The 14,232-nt window shown below is 48.7% G+C and overlaps 1 protein-coding gene across 2 annotated transcripts in view; it reads right to left on the bottom strand.

The window, feature by feature from the left end:
- Positions 1 to 233: 233 nt before the first annotated feature.
- Positions 234 to 14,232, bottom strand: part of LOC102447257 (beta-1,3-galactosyltransferase 5-like) — a 35,082-nt gene continuing 21,083 nt past the window's right edge. Inside the window, exons 2-5 of one of the 2 annotated variants that reach the window (XM_014573280.4) lie at positions 4,882 to 5,004; positions 4,649 to 4,713; positions 1,745 to 1,843; positions 234 to 1,383 (exon numbers count right to left, since the gene is read on the bottom strand). In XM_014573280.4, coding sequence (XP_014428766.2) covers positions 427 to 1,383 — 957 coding nt within the window. In that variant the 5' untranslated portion in view covers positions 1,745 to 1,843; positions 4,649 to 4,713; positions 4,882 to 5,004 and the 3' untranslated portion in view covers positions 234 to 426. Of the gene's footprint in view, positions 1,384 to 1,744; positions 1,844 to 4,648; positions 4,714 to 4,881; positions 9,213 to 14,232 lie in introns of those variants that run through there. The other variant, XM_014573281.4, reaches the window with a different exon arrangement.

The raw sequence follows: 14,232 nt of genomic DNA, 5'->3' as shown, positions 1-14,232 counted from the left end.
CAGGTCCCCGGCTTTACTTCTGTTGGAGTTTTCCTTTGTCTGAAGGCTAGGTTTACCACCTCTGATATGCAAAGAAACCAACGCCCACACACAAAGCAACTCTGATATCCCTCCTTCCCCAACAGCCATTTATATTATCTGAAGAGATAACTCACATAGATAAAATTACTAATATCGTTTCCTTAATGTGTGGAAGTGGAAACATTGGAACGTTTTTAGCTTGACACAGAAACTTCACATTATATATCCCAATTTATTGTGATAATAATGCAAATCTTTAGCTGTATGTAAAAAAAGGCAAATTACATTATTAACTAGTAAATCCGTTTTTAAAAATAGCCCCGCCAGTCAAATACTCGCCACGTGGTAACCCTACTAATGGCTGGTCTTGACACTTTTTTGTGTCCATTTCTTAGTTTGGTTAACTCACACATCTGGGCATTCTTCATCTTTTGATTTCTCCAATAAAACCCAGTAAATCAACAGCTGGTGAGGTTTCACATGATGGGATGTCACAATTTTCTTGAAGCGACAAATAGAGAATCTAACCTCATCTGAGAAGAACGTCTGTTCTGAATGAAGTTCCTCTGGGTTGATTTTGAGTTTAGCGAGACACAGTCCTATGAAAACATCCTCCAGTTTAATAAAAGAGACACTTTCTGAAATATTATAAATCTGACTAACAACATCAGTGGAGAGAACATAACCAGTTCCTGAGCAAAATGGAGGATATATGCTTGCTGGATATTCAGCTTTGCTCACATACCATTTGCTGCCTCTGTCTCGTATTGGGCGCTCATTCCTCTTTAAAAAGCCTGTGAAGAATCTTGTCCTTCTGTTTTTTCTTAAAAGAAGTTCACTTAAGTAAAAGATATTGACAAACATATCTGTGTCCGTTTTCATCACAAACCGGGATTGAGAACAAAATTTGTGAACCCATTCAATTCCCATCATTGTCTTTAAAGTCAAATTGTAGTATGAATCCATAAAATCCTTCTGTATAATGTCTCTGTATTTCTGACTTTCAAAAATAATTTCAATTAGATCACTTTCTTTTGTGGTTATTCCCAGAAGGAAATATGTCACAATGCGTTTTCCAGCCACTAGTCTGTGTTTCCCCCACGTTTGACGAATAGCCATCCTAGCTTCAAGCTGGCCAGGTGCTGAGGTCACAAGGAGTACAAGGAAAGGAGGAGTCCTACGGCAGTCTATATCTGGCAAATGCAAAAAGTTTCTGGTATATGTTGCAGAAGTCAGGACCGTGACTTCTTCCCTCTTTTGACAAAATATAGAGATTTCAATCAAATTTAGCTTGAAAAAAAACAAACCGACACAGGCCAATACCATAATTAAAAAAAAAATTCTGAATCCTTTGAAAGCCATCTGGAAGAAACAAAAGCAAATGGTACATTGGGAAATAATCTTTGTATTCTTTGTATACCAAACTCTGAGCTACTGCTTGGGGATTTAGCAGAGTTTAGCCTCCCTCACCCCAACAAGACCCACACCAGAAGACCTACTGATGTCAAGGGCATCCATGTAGATACCCCAGGTCCCATGATAGGCTCTTTGCCTCCAACATGACACAGGAATATAACTATGAGACTTACAATGCCAGCAACTCCGCCACCAGCTGTGCTCTTGGAATACATCCCTAAAAACATCTCTACAACATTGATTGTGGGAATCAGGGAGATGTTTCCCATAGACCTGATGGGAAAGGATAGTAATAATAGTTTTATACCTTATTTCTCCATGCATTTTTTGCCAGGTGACCATGCCCTGAGTATGTTGTATATTGATTCAGGAGCTGCTCCTATGCTTTCCTCCCTTTCTGGGGTCTCTAGGAAACAGATTTGAGTCACAATAGCCATTTTGAAAAGGAACAACAGATAAACTGAATTGTGGTTTTTTTTCATTTGTACAGTTCTGTGTTGGTTACTATAATTAAAACACACCATTGTAACCTGCTTTTTGGAGGAGAGATACGAAAATTAAACAGAATAAATCATGCTTGGAATAGAAGAATATTCTTTGGTGGATTCTGTAGTGTGAGGGGAGGATCACCCTGCTCCAGATGAAACCAGGGTTACACTCGGCCCTTGGAAATGGCTGGCACTGTGCAGCATGCAGCTGAGGCAGGCAGCAGCCAATTAGGACCCAGCTGTGCATAATAAGTAGGGGCTGCTAACCCCAGGGCAGGCAGAACTGGGGAGCTCTGACCAGGCAAACTCTGAGGCTGAGGTCTTGCTCCCATGGGCTGAGGGGCACTAAGGTAACAGGGAAGCGGGCAGAACAGAATAAGGCATCATTTCCACTCCCTGCCCCGCCCCCCCTTGCCAATGATGAGTGGTCATTTCAGACTACTTTATGCCTCTGAGCCAGGGGCTAGATGTCAACTGGCAGTGGGTCAATGAGGCAGGAGAGATATAGGGAATTGGGATTCCTGGAGATGACCCCAGAGTGTAGGGGCACTATTGTGGGACAGAACCATGAGGGAAAGAGCACCAGGGGCTGAGAGGGACACTGGGCCTGAACCAGAGTGGAAGAATATGGGTAACTGAGGGTGACACACTGGCCAGCAGAAGGCACTCTGAGGCTGAAGAGTTAATTCCCAAATAGACCAGCAGGAGGTGCCATGATGGTGAGTCACAACCTGTTACATGTGGTGGAGAATGTGGGCACTTGTGGTCTAAGGGACTGGTACAGATTGGGAAAACTGTGCTAACAGAGACTGAATTGGGGATGGTGGGGACAATGGATCCCAGGTATGCAGAGGTCTTCTTTGTTGAGGGCTCATGTGCAATCACTGGCTGGACTCCCTTGTCAGAGCACCAGCTAAAGGGGACTCGCCAGCAACTGGAAAGGATGGAGAGCCTGCTGAAGGAATATGGGGAGAACCAGTGGGCCATTCAGGAATAATTGGGTAGCTGGTCACAGAGCAGTGGGCCTTGGTAAGACTCCTACAGAAGGAGTATTGGAATAGCCGGTGAGGGCAGAGGGAGGAGCCAGGAGATAAAGTTTGCTACACTTTCAGTGGCCATGGACATTTATGGAGGACTTGCCACTATTGGGATGAGGGCGGAAAGCCACATCCAAACTGGGGAAAGGCACAAAGCTCTATGAGAACCCCATGAGAGCAGAAAGTCAAGGCGGTGCAGACATCTTAGGCCTGTGGGCAGCAGGGGCATCTATAGAGGGGTTGTTCTCACCCATGAGGTGCAACGCAGGGTGGTCTAAAGAAGGTTGAACCCAAGAAGGAGCAAAGGAGGCCCAAGGCAAGAAAGAAGCAAGTGGTCTGCTTCTTGTGCCATGTGTGGGGACATATTAAGAGGCATTGTCCCCAGAAGGGATGAGGGGCAGGAGTGTCTAAGAACCCAAGATCATCACCAACCAGCAGGGTCGATGCCATGGTGATGGTGATAGGCCTGCCCAAGAGTGGGACTATAACAGAGGTCCCAGCACGAAATAGGGACAAACATCGCAGTGGTGGAGCAGGGTACTGTGTGGACCCAGACCCTGAAGGTGGAGGAACCAGAGCAGTCTGGGTTGCATGCACAGCTGGAGGCAGCAGAAAAGGGCCACTGCAAGGTGGAGGTGGATGGGACAGACATGGTCAGGTAATACAAGGCTATGGTGGAGGAAAATATACATCTGTGTGGTCAGATGAAAGAAGAGGAGACACATCCCTGGAGGGACAACTGGTGCAGGCTCAGACTCCTCTACTCCCAGGAGTGGTGATTTTGGAGGGAAGGGAAGTGTAATGAGGTGGTCATCAACTCCAGGTGAAACCATGGTTAAACCCAGCCCTGGGAGAGGGCTGGAACTGTGGAGCAAGCAGCTGAGGTAGGTAGCAACCAATGAGGGCCTAGGTGGGGCAGTAAATAGGGGCTGCTAAAGCTCAGACGCACACTTTTGCTCCAGCTCTATCTTCTTGGGTAATCTAGAGAGGGTCCTGAGACAGAGCAGGGCCAGGAAAGGGCAGGCAGAGCTGGGGAGCTCTGTCCAGGCAAACTCCCAGGCTAAAGTCTTGCTCTCAAGGCCAGAAGGTAATGAGGCAGAAGTTTCACATGCCCTTGCCAATGGTAAGACTGCAGTTTTCCCTGAGGCAGGGGCTAGAAAACAACTTGCAGTGGGTCACTGAGTCAGGGTAAATATAATGTATTGGGGTTCCCAGGGAGGACCCCAGAGTGCAGGGGCACTGCTTTGAGAAAGTAGCATGAGGGAAAGGGCACCATGGGCTAGGAGGGACACTGGGCCTGAATCAGAGCAGAAGAATATGGGTAACTGAGGGTGAGACACAGGCCAGCAGAAGGTGTTCTGAGGCTGAAGACAAATTCCCAATGAGTCCAGCAGGAGGCACCACTTCAGTGAGTCACAACCAACTACAGTCTCTTAACTACACTTATCCGCTCAGTACAAACCTTAATATATAGAACAAGCCAGAAGAGCTACAAAGTTTTAGTGATGGTAAAATAAAACATTTCCATGTTTGTAATTTAACTCCAAGACAATTATAATTGAATTATTTACATATGTACATGTGTGTTCCCAAAATTCTTTGAAAATTGCAGTAAAAAAAATAAAACTTTAGAATAAAGGAAAGGAGGCCAGAGAAGATAGTTTAAAGTAATTTTTTTCTGATTACCTTAGCTAGTGCCATTCTAGAGCAGCTACCCTCAGCTCTGGGTCTCTGCAGAGCCGCCCTATTCCCTAGAGTAAGGGGAAGAGAAAAAAAATGGTACAAAAGAGGCCGCTTTCTCCCCACTTCCTCTTGATAGGGAAATTACCTTGGCCTTCTAAAACTAAAAGTGTTGGGCTTCTCCCCACACAAGGAATTAAAAAGACATATGATATGCATAGAAAGGCAAGTTCACATACTTCAGAGCCACAGGTTTCTCTGGAGCTTAATCCTCTGACTAGGATTGTTCTGTCTAGGATGTCCAAAACCACTTCAGTGTCCTTCTTTTATTTCAAATCAGATACATATCCAGAAGTCTGTGTCTGCGAAAGCCATGAAAATGTCTGGTCACTAGCATAAATTTACTTAAAGTTCTAAATAGCTGTTCTTGGAGCCAAATCAGCACGCTTTACTCACATGATTGGTCCTATTACTTGCAAGGATATTCCCTTCATACATAAGACAAATGAGATTTGGCTATTGATTTATTATAGTTCATCTCCAACTTGAGGTCTGCAGTGAACTGCATTGCTGAACTCAACTCCATTGTTACTTGATACAAATCCACTGTACAAATAAATAAAAATGTCACATATCTTCTTCCATTCATTTCCCTGTTAACTGTCCTTCAATTTTTAAGCTTCGGAGAGGTAGCCAAGTTAGTCTGTACGGGTATGTCTACACTACAAAGTTAGTTCGAACTAACGGACGTTAGTTCGAACTAACTTTCATAGGCGCTACACTAGCGCTCCGTTAGTTCGAATTTAATTCGAACTAACGGAGCGCTTAGTTCGAACTAGGTAATCCTCATTCCACGAGGATTAAGCCTAGTTCGAACTTGCTAGTTCGAATTAAGGGCTGTGTAGACCCTTAATTCGAACTAGTGGGAGGCTAGCCCTTCCCAGCTTGCCCTGGTGGCCACTCTGGCCAACACCAGGCAAACTCTACTGCCCCCCTCCCAGCCCCGGGGCCCTTAAAGGGCCACGGGCTGGCTACACAGTTTGTGCCAGTTGCTAGGCTGCCAGCACCCGTGCCAGCACACCCTGCACCTGACACCCATGAGACAGCCATCCGATGACAACCAGCCCTCCCCCTCTTCCCGGGACCAGCCTGGCGGCTCCCAGGACCCTGCCCGGGGCCGCAAGAGGCGGGCGCCCGCGTGGTCTAGTGCGGAGATCGTGGACCTCATCGAGGTTTGGGGGGAAGCCTCCAATGTCCACGATCTCCGCACTAGCCACAGGAACGCGGCCGTCTACGGCCGCATGGCTGCCAGCCTGGCCGCCAGGGGCCACCAGCGCAGCCGGGAGAAGGTGCACTGGAAAGTAAAGGACCTGCGACAGTCCTACTCCCGGGCCTGCCTGCCAGGGGCTGACCCGGAGGCGTGCCCCCAGTTTTTGGCTCTGGACCGCCTCCTGGGGGCTCATGCCGTCTCTGCCCCCCGGGACGTGATAGACCCTGGGGCAGAGGGACTGCTCCCAGAGACGGAGGAGGAGGAGGTGGAGGAGGGCTCCAAGAGCCAGGAGCCTGCCGGCAGCCTGCCCAGGACCAGGGACCCCCGAGGTACCCCACAGAGCCGCTCACCTGTGTCGTCCGAGGCCGGGGAGGCGTCCACATGTTAGTACCATCATGCTCCCCTTATGTGTACGGGGGGCTGGGGCGAGAGGGAGCCCAGGGACCATGTGCCAGGGCCTTGCCCACCACGGAGCAGCAGCTGGGGATCCTGCAGAGGCCCTGGCCTTGCAGAGGGGAGCTGGGTTTCACACACCTGGGCCCCTGGGGTAATTGACCGCTGGTCTTGTTTCACCACAGCAGCAGCACCTGGGCCTGCAGGGCCCACCACCCCGCCTGCAGCAGCCACCTGCGCCCGGGCCAGCAGGAGAGCCAGGAACCAGGAGGACTACCAGAGGCGGCACCTCCGGTTCATGGAGCAACAGCTCCGCATCCAGGAGCACTGGGTCCAGGAGGACCTTCGGCTGCGCCGGAGGAGCTTGGAGGCACTGGAGGAGCAGGGCCGTGCCCTCAGAGGCCACTTCCAGAGCCTACTCGACCGCTTCCCAATTCCTCCTGCTCCCCCTGCTCTTGCTCCTACTCCCCCTGCTCCCGCTCCTCCTGCTCCCCCTGCTCTTGCTCCTGCTTCGTCCACACCCCCCATTCTTCCTGCCCCACCCTCCACAACCATTCCCCACCAACGCCCCCGGACCCGCAGCGTTGCGAGACAGGAGAGGCAGACGGACCCCCACCCCTGAGCTTTCCTTTCCCTTCCTCCCTTCCCTCCCCTTCCAGCTCCCTCGTCCCAGGTTTCCCCTCCCCTCTCCCACCCTCATTCCTCCCTCCCCCCACCCCAGTTATGTGAAATAAACAGACATTTTTGTTTGAAAAACAGGTGTCTTTATTTGACAGTAGGTAGGGAAGGGAAAGGGGAGGGGGTAGGGTGGAAGAAGGCCCCAGTGGGGCATGCAAGGGAGAGGTCAGTCCTCCTCCTCCACCAGGAAGCTCCCCCGCAGGGCTTCCTGGATCCGGACGGCCCCCCCGCTGGGCTTCCCGGACGGCGGCAGTGTGGGGCTGACTGTAGTGGCTAGCCATGCGGTCAGCCTCAGCCGTCCAGGCTGGCAGGAAAGCCTCCCCCTTTCTCTCACACAAATTGTGGAGCACACAACATGCTGCCACCACGGGAAGGATGTTGTGCTCGGCCAGGTCCAGATGGGTGAGGAGGCATCGAAAGCGGGCTTTCAGTCGCCCGAAGGCCCCCTCCACCACGATGCGGGCCCTGGTCAGCCTGGCATTGAAGGCCTGGCGGGAGGGAGTGAGGTGCCCCGTGTAGGGCTTCATCAGCCACGGCTGCAGTGGGTAGGCGGCATCCCCCACCAGGCACATGGGCATGTCCACATCCCCGACCATGATATGGCGGTCGGGGAAGAAGGTCCCGGCCTGCAGCCGCTGGCACACGGAGGAGTTGCAGTACACCCGGGCGTTGTGTGCTTTGCCGGACCAGCCCACATTAATGTCCGTGAACTGTCCCCGGTGGTCACACACGGCCTGCAGGAGGATGGAGAAGTACCCCTTGCGGTTCACGTAACGGGACACCTGGTGTTCCGGGGCACGGATGGGGATGTGCGTCCCGTCGATGGCCCCCCCGCAGTTGGGGAAGCCGAGGGCGCCGAATCTCCGGATGACAGCGTCCGGGTCGGTGAGGCGGACCACCCTGCGGAGCAGCACCCAGTTGATGGCCTTGACCACCTGCGGAGAGACACAGCACAGCGCCAATCAGTGGGGCGCCCGGATGGCTGGGAGCGTTCGTGCCCTGGCAGTGCCCCGCGCCCCACTCCCAGAAGCAACCCCACTGGCGGCGTGTAATACGGCCGGGAAAGACCGACCCCTCTGGTGTGGGGCACTTTCGCCTCCTCCCGCCCCCACTTTGTCCCTGGGGCGGCCCATCCCCTCCTTGCAGCCCCCCCTCCTCCCCGGCGCAGTGGCCGACGAGTGCCGTACCTGCATGAGCACCGCCCCGACGGTGGATCTCCCCACGCCGAACTGGTTCCCAACAGATCAGTAGCTGTCCGGTGTGGAGAGCTTCCAGAGGGCGATAGCCACCCGCTTCTGGAAGGGGATGGCAGGCCTCATGCAAGTGTCCCTTCTGCGCAGAGCAGGGGCGAGCCACTCGCAGAGCTCCAGGAAGGTGTCCCTCCTCATCCTGAAGTTCTGGGTCCACTGTCGGTCTTCCCAGCACTCCAGGATGATACGGTCCCACCAGTCGCTGCTGGTGTCCAGACGCCAGACGCGGCGGGGCACGCCGGTGCCGGGGCACCGCCGGGGCTGCTCCACGGCCCCCAGGGCAGCCAGGTGGAGAGGCAGGGGGCTGACGTGTACCAGGTGGTGCCAGGCAGCCTCGAGCCATTGGTGGCAGGCTTGCAGCAGCAAGTCCAGAAAGTGCACCAGAAGGTACAGGGCGAGCTCTGGCTCCATGTTGCCATCTGTGGCTGCGTCCCCGAAGGGAAGCACCAACACAGACAGGCACAGAGACCAACGCTTTGCTGTCCCTCGGCGAGGTTGGCAAGCAAGCAGGAAAAGCTGAGAACCGGCTGTCCAGGGGGGGTCCCTTTAAGCACGAGCCTCAGATAGCCTCAGACAGCAGCCACACAAAGCAACTACTGACCTGATGCCCTGCCAGAACCGGTTTCAGCTGCCCTTAAATGCGCCCCTGCGTCCAATCAGTGTGGACGCGCTAGTTCGAATTAGCAAAGTGCTAATTCGAACTAGTTTTTAGTTCTAGATATGTTAGTTCGAATTAGCTTAGTTCGAATTAACTAATTCGAACTAAGTTAGTTCGAATTAATGTTGTAGTGTAGACGTACCCTCAAGGATAAACTTAAAAAACAACAAAAATCGTCTGATTGCACTTTAAAAACTAACAAAACATGTAGATGGTATCATGAGCTTTCGTTGGCACAACCCACTTCTTCAGATGACTGGAGGACATCACAGCCCATTTCTTCAGATGACCGGAATGTTCTATGTCCTCCGGTCATCTGAAGAAATGGACTGTGCCCACAAGGGCGCATGATACCATCTACGTGTTTTGTTAATCTTTAAAGTGCTACCAGACTATTTGTTGTTTTTTAAGTGCTTCTGTTCAGAAATATGTTTTTAATGTGTTTGTAAAGCTCCTAGCACACTTTTGAGTGTTACACACAGGGCTCGAAAAATAATACAATCTACTCGCCTGTGGCAAGTAGATTGTAACCCCGAAGAACCAGGTTCGGGCGATCTGCATATGCACAGAACGATCTGCGCATGCGCAGATCGCCGGACAGCGTGACTGGCAAGTGGGGCTCGCCGCCGTTCGGCGAGCCCTAGTTATACAAATATCTGAAAGTGTTAATAGTAGTAATAAAACACAATACCTCCTCTCTCACTCCCTTAAAAGGCCTGGGAGTAAAAACAGTGAGCAACAAAGGGTAGGAATAAATTTTCAGAATGGAGAGGGGTAACTAGTGACGTCCTCCAAGGGTCAGTCCTGGGACCAATCCTTTTCAACTTATTCAGAAATGATCTGGAGATAGGGGTAAGCAGTGAGGTGGTAAAGTTTGCAGATGATACCAAACTATTTTGGTAACAGGAAACTTGGAAATGGCGGAGATGCTCAATGACTTCTTTGTTTCGGTCTTCACCGAGAAGTCTGGAGGTGTGCCTAACGTAGTGAATACAAGCAAAGAGAGGGTAAGTTTAGAAGATAGGATACACAAAGAACAAGTTAAAAATCACTTAGGAAAGTTAGATGTCAGCAAGTCACCAGGTTAGATAGACATCTGTCAGGATGGTGTAGACAGAGCTTGGTCCTGCCTTGAGGGCGGGGGGCTGGACTCGATGACCTCTCGAGGTCCCTTCCAGTCCTATGATTCTATGATCTATGAACTTATTACTTGCTGAATTTGTCAATGGTACTACAAAACATACTGTGCAAAAATATTTGTTCCTGTGCTAGTAAGAAACTGTGCAGAAGACTCAACATTCTAGCTGTTCAAGTATTGAAACCATTGCAAACACAAACTCTTGATATATTCAAATTACTGAAGAGACAAAGACCCAAAGTAGGCTACATATACGTTGCAATGCTATTTCGGGATTGCTATTCCAACGTCCCTGTAAACCTTATTAAACGAGGAGTAAGGAGAGTTTCAGAATAGCGGGTTATTTCAAAATTTGGCACTGTATAGACAACATTAAAATAAGCTATTTCAAAACAAGATCAAAATAAGATACGCAATTTGTGTAGCTCAAATTGCGTATCTTATTTCAAACTACAGTGCAGTGTAGACATAGCCATAGTTTCCTATTGAGATAATTAAAAACCTTTTCAGAAATTCATAAGAACATAAGAACGGCCATACTGGGTCAGAACAAAGGTCCATATAGCCCAGTATCCTGTCTGCCGACAGTGGCCAGCACCAGGTGCCCCAGAGAGGGTGGACCGAAGACAATGATCAGCGATTTGTCTCCTGCCATCCCTCTCTAGCCTCTGACAAACAGAGGCCAAGGACACCTTTTTGTCTCCTGGCTAATTGCCTTTTATGGACCTAACCTCCATGAAATTATCTAGCTTCACTTTAAACTCTGTTATAGTCCTCACCTTCACAGCCTCCTCTGGCAAGGAGTTCCACAGGTTGACTACATGCTGTGTGAAGAAGAACTTTCTTTTATTAGTTTTAAACCTGCTACCCATTAATTTCATTTGGTGTCCTCTAGTTCTTCTATTTAGGGAACTAATAAATAACTTTTCTTTATCGGCCCTCTCCACACCACTCATGATTTTATAGACCTCTATCATATCCCCCCTCAGTCTCCTCTTTTCTAAACTGAAAAGTCCCAGTCGTTTTAACCTCTCCTCATATGGGACCCATTCCAAACCCCTAATCATTTTAGTTGCCCTTTTCTGAACCCTTTCCAAGGCCAAAATATCTTTTTTGAGGTGAGGAGACCACATCTGTATACAGTATTCAAGATGTGGGCGTACCATAGTTTTATACAGGGGCAGTAAGATATTCTGGGTCTTATTTTCTATCCCTTTCTTAATAATTCCTAGCATCCTATTTGCCTTTTTGACCACCACTGCACACTGTGTTGAAGTTATCAGAGAACTGTCCACGATAACGCTAAGATCTCTTTCCTGATTTGTCGTAGCCAAATTAGCCCCCATCATACTGTACGTATAGTTGGGGTTATTTTTCCCGATGCACATTACTTTACACTTATCCACATTAAATTTCATTTGCCATTTTGTTGCCCAATCACTCAGTTTGGTGAGATCTTGGGGTGTGTCTAAACTACATGCCTCCATCGACGGAGGCATGTAGATTAGACAGATCGGCAGAGGGAAATGAAGCCACGATTAAAATAATCGCGGCTTCATTTAAATTTAAATGGCTGCCCCGCTCTGCCGATCAGCTGTTTGTCGGCAGATCGGGGCAGTCTGGACGCACCGTGCCGACAAAGAAGCCTTTCTTAATCGGCACAGATAAACCTGGTTTCACGAGGCATACCTGTGCCGATCAGGAAAGGCTTCTTTGTCGGCGCAGCGCGTCCAGACTGCCCCGATCTGCCGACAAACAGCTGATCGGCAGAGCGGGGAAGCCATTTAAATTTAAATGAAGCTGCGATTATTTTAATCGCGGCTTCATTTCCCTCTGCCGATCTGTCTAATCTACATGCCTCCATCGACGGAGACATGTAGTTTAGACACACCCTTAGAGTCCCTCACAGTCTGCTTCTGTCTTGACTATCCTAAATAGAATCATAGAATCATAGGACTGGAAGGGACCTCGAGAGGTCATCGAGTCCAGCCCCCTGCCCTCAAGGCAGGACCAAGCTCCGTCTACACCATCCCTGACAGATGTCTATCTAACCTGTTCTTAAATATCTCCAGAGAGGGAGATTCCACCACCTCCCTTGGCAATTTTTTCCAATATTTGACTATCCTGACAGTTAGGAATTTTTTCCTAATGTCCAATCTAAACCTCCCTTGCTGTACTTTAAGCCCATTACTCCTTGTCCTGTCCTCAGAAACCAAGAGGAACAAATTTTCTCCTTCCTCCTTGTGACACCCTTTTAGATACTTGAAAACCGCTATCATGTCCCCCCTTAATCTTCTTTTTTCCAAACTAAACAAGCCCAGTTCATGAAGCCTGGCTTCATAGGTCATGTTCTCTAGACCTTTAATCATTCTTGTCGCTCTTCTCTGTACCCTTTCCAATTTCTCCACATCTTTCTTGAAATGTGGCGCCCAGAACTGGACACAGTACTCCAGCTGAGGCCTAACTAGTGCAGAGTAGAGCGGCAGAATGACTTCACGAGTTTTGCTTACAACACACCTGTTGATACAACCTAGAATCATATTTGCTTTTTTTGCAACAGCATCACACTGTTGACTCATATACAACTTGTGGTCCACTATGACCCCTAGATCCCTTTCCGCCATGCTCCTTCCTAGACAGTCGCTTCCCATCTTGTATGTATGGAACTGATTGTTCCTTCCTAAGTGGAGCACTTTGCATTTCTCTTTATTAAACTTCATCCTCTTTACCTCTGACCATTTCTCTAACTTGCTAAGGTCATTTTGAATTATGTCCCTATCCTCCAAAGAAGTTGCAACCCCACCCAGTTTGGTATCATCTGCAAACTTAATAAGTGTACTCACTATCCCAATATCTACATCATTGATGAAGATATTGAACAGTACGGGTCCCAAAACAGACCCTTGCGGAACTCCACCTGTTATCCCTTTCCAGCAGGATTTAGCACCGTTAACAACAACTCTCTGACTACGGTTATCCAGCCAATTATGAACTCACCTTATCGTGGCCCTATCTAAGTTATATTTGCCTAGTTTATCAATAAGAATATCATGCGAGACCGTATCAAATGCCTTACTAAAGTCTAGGTATATGACATCCACCGCTTCTCCCTTATCCACAAGGCTCGTTATCTTATCAAAGAAAGCTATCAGATTAGTTTGGCATGACTTGTTCTTCACAAACCCATGCTGGCTATTCCCTATCACTTTATTACCTTCCAAGTGTTTGCATATGTTTTCCTTAATTACCTGCTCCCTGGGACAGACGTTAAACTGACCGGTCTGTAGTTTCCTGGGTTGTTCTTATTCCCCTTTTTATAGATGGGCACAATATTTGCCCTTTTCCAGTCTTCTGGAATCTCCCCTGTCTGCCATGATTTTTCAAAGATCATAGCTAAAGGCTCAGATACCTCCTCTATCAGCTCCTTGAGTATCCTGGGATGCATTTCATCAGGACCTGGTGACTTGCTGACATCTAACTTCCTAAGTGATTTTTTACTTGTTCTTTGTGTATCCTATCTTCTAAACTTACCCTCTCTTTGCTTGTATTCACTACGTTAGGCACACCTCCAGACTTCTCGGTGAAGATCGAAACAAAGAAGTCATTGAGCATCTCCGCCATTTCCAAGTTTCCTGTTACCAAAATAGTTTGGTATCATCTGCAAACTTTACCACCTCACTGCTTACCCCTATCTCCAGATCATTTCTGAATAAGTTGAAAAGGATTGGTCCCAGGACTGACCCTTGGAGGACGCCACTAGTTACCCCTCTCCATTCTGAAAATTTACCATTTATTCCTACCCTTTGTTTCCTGTCTTTTAACCAGTTCTCAATCCAAGAAAGGACCTTCCCTCTTATCCCCTGGCCATGTAATTTACAGAAGAGCCTTTGGTGAGGGACCTTGTCAAAGGCTTTCTGAAAATCTAAGTATACTATATCTACTGGATCGCCCTTGTCCGCATGTTTGTTAACCCCTTCAAAGAACTCTAATAGATTAGTAAAACAGGATTTCCCTTTACAGAAACCATGGTGACTTTTGTCCAACAAATTATGTTCTTCTACATGCTTCACAATTTTATTCTTTACTATTGTTTCGACTACTTTGCCCGGTACTGAAGTTAGACTTACAGGTCTGTAATTGCCCGGATTGCCTCTAGAGCCCTTTTTAAATGTTGGTGTCACGTTGGCTACCTTCCAGTCATTA

This window comes from Pelodiscus sinensis, chromosome 1 (assembly GCF_052426305.1).
Source record: "Pelodiscus sinensis isolate ZL-2025 chromosome 1, ASM5242630v1, whole genome shotgun sequence".
Lineage (NCBI taxonomy): Eukaryota > Metazoa > Chordata > Testudines > Trionychidae > Pelodiscus > Pelodiscus sinensis.
The sequence above is the reverse complement of the archived record's forward strand: the minus strand, read 5'-3'. Positions and strand labels throughout refer to the sequence as shown.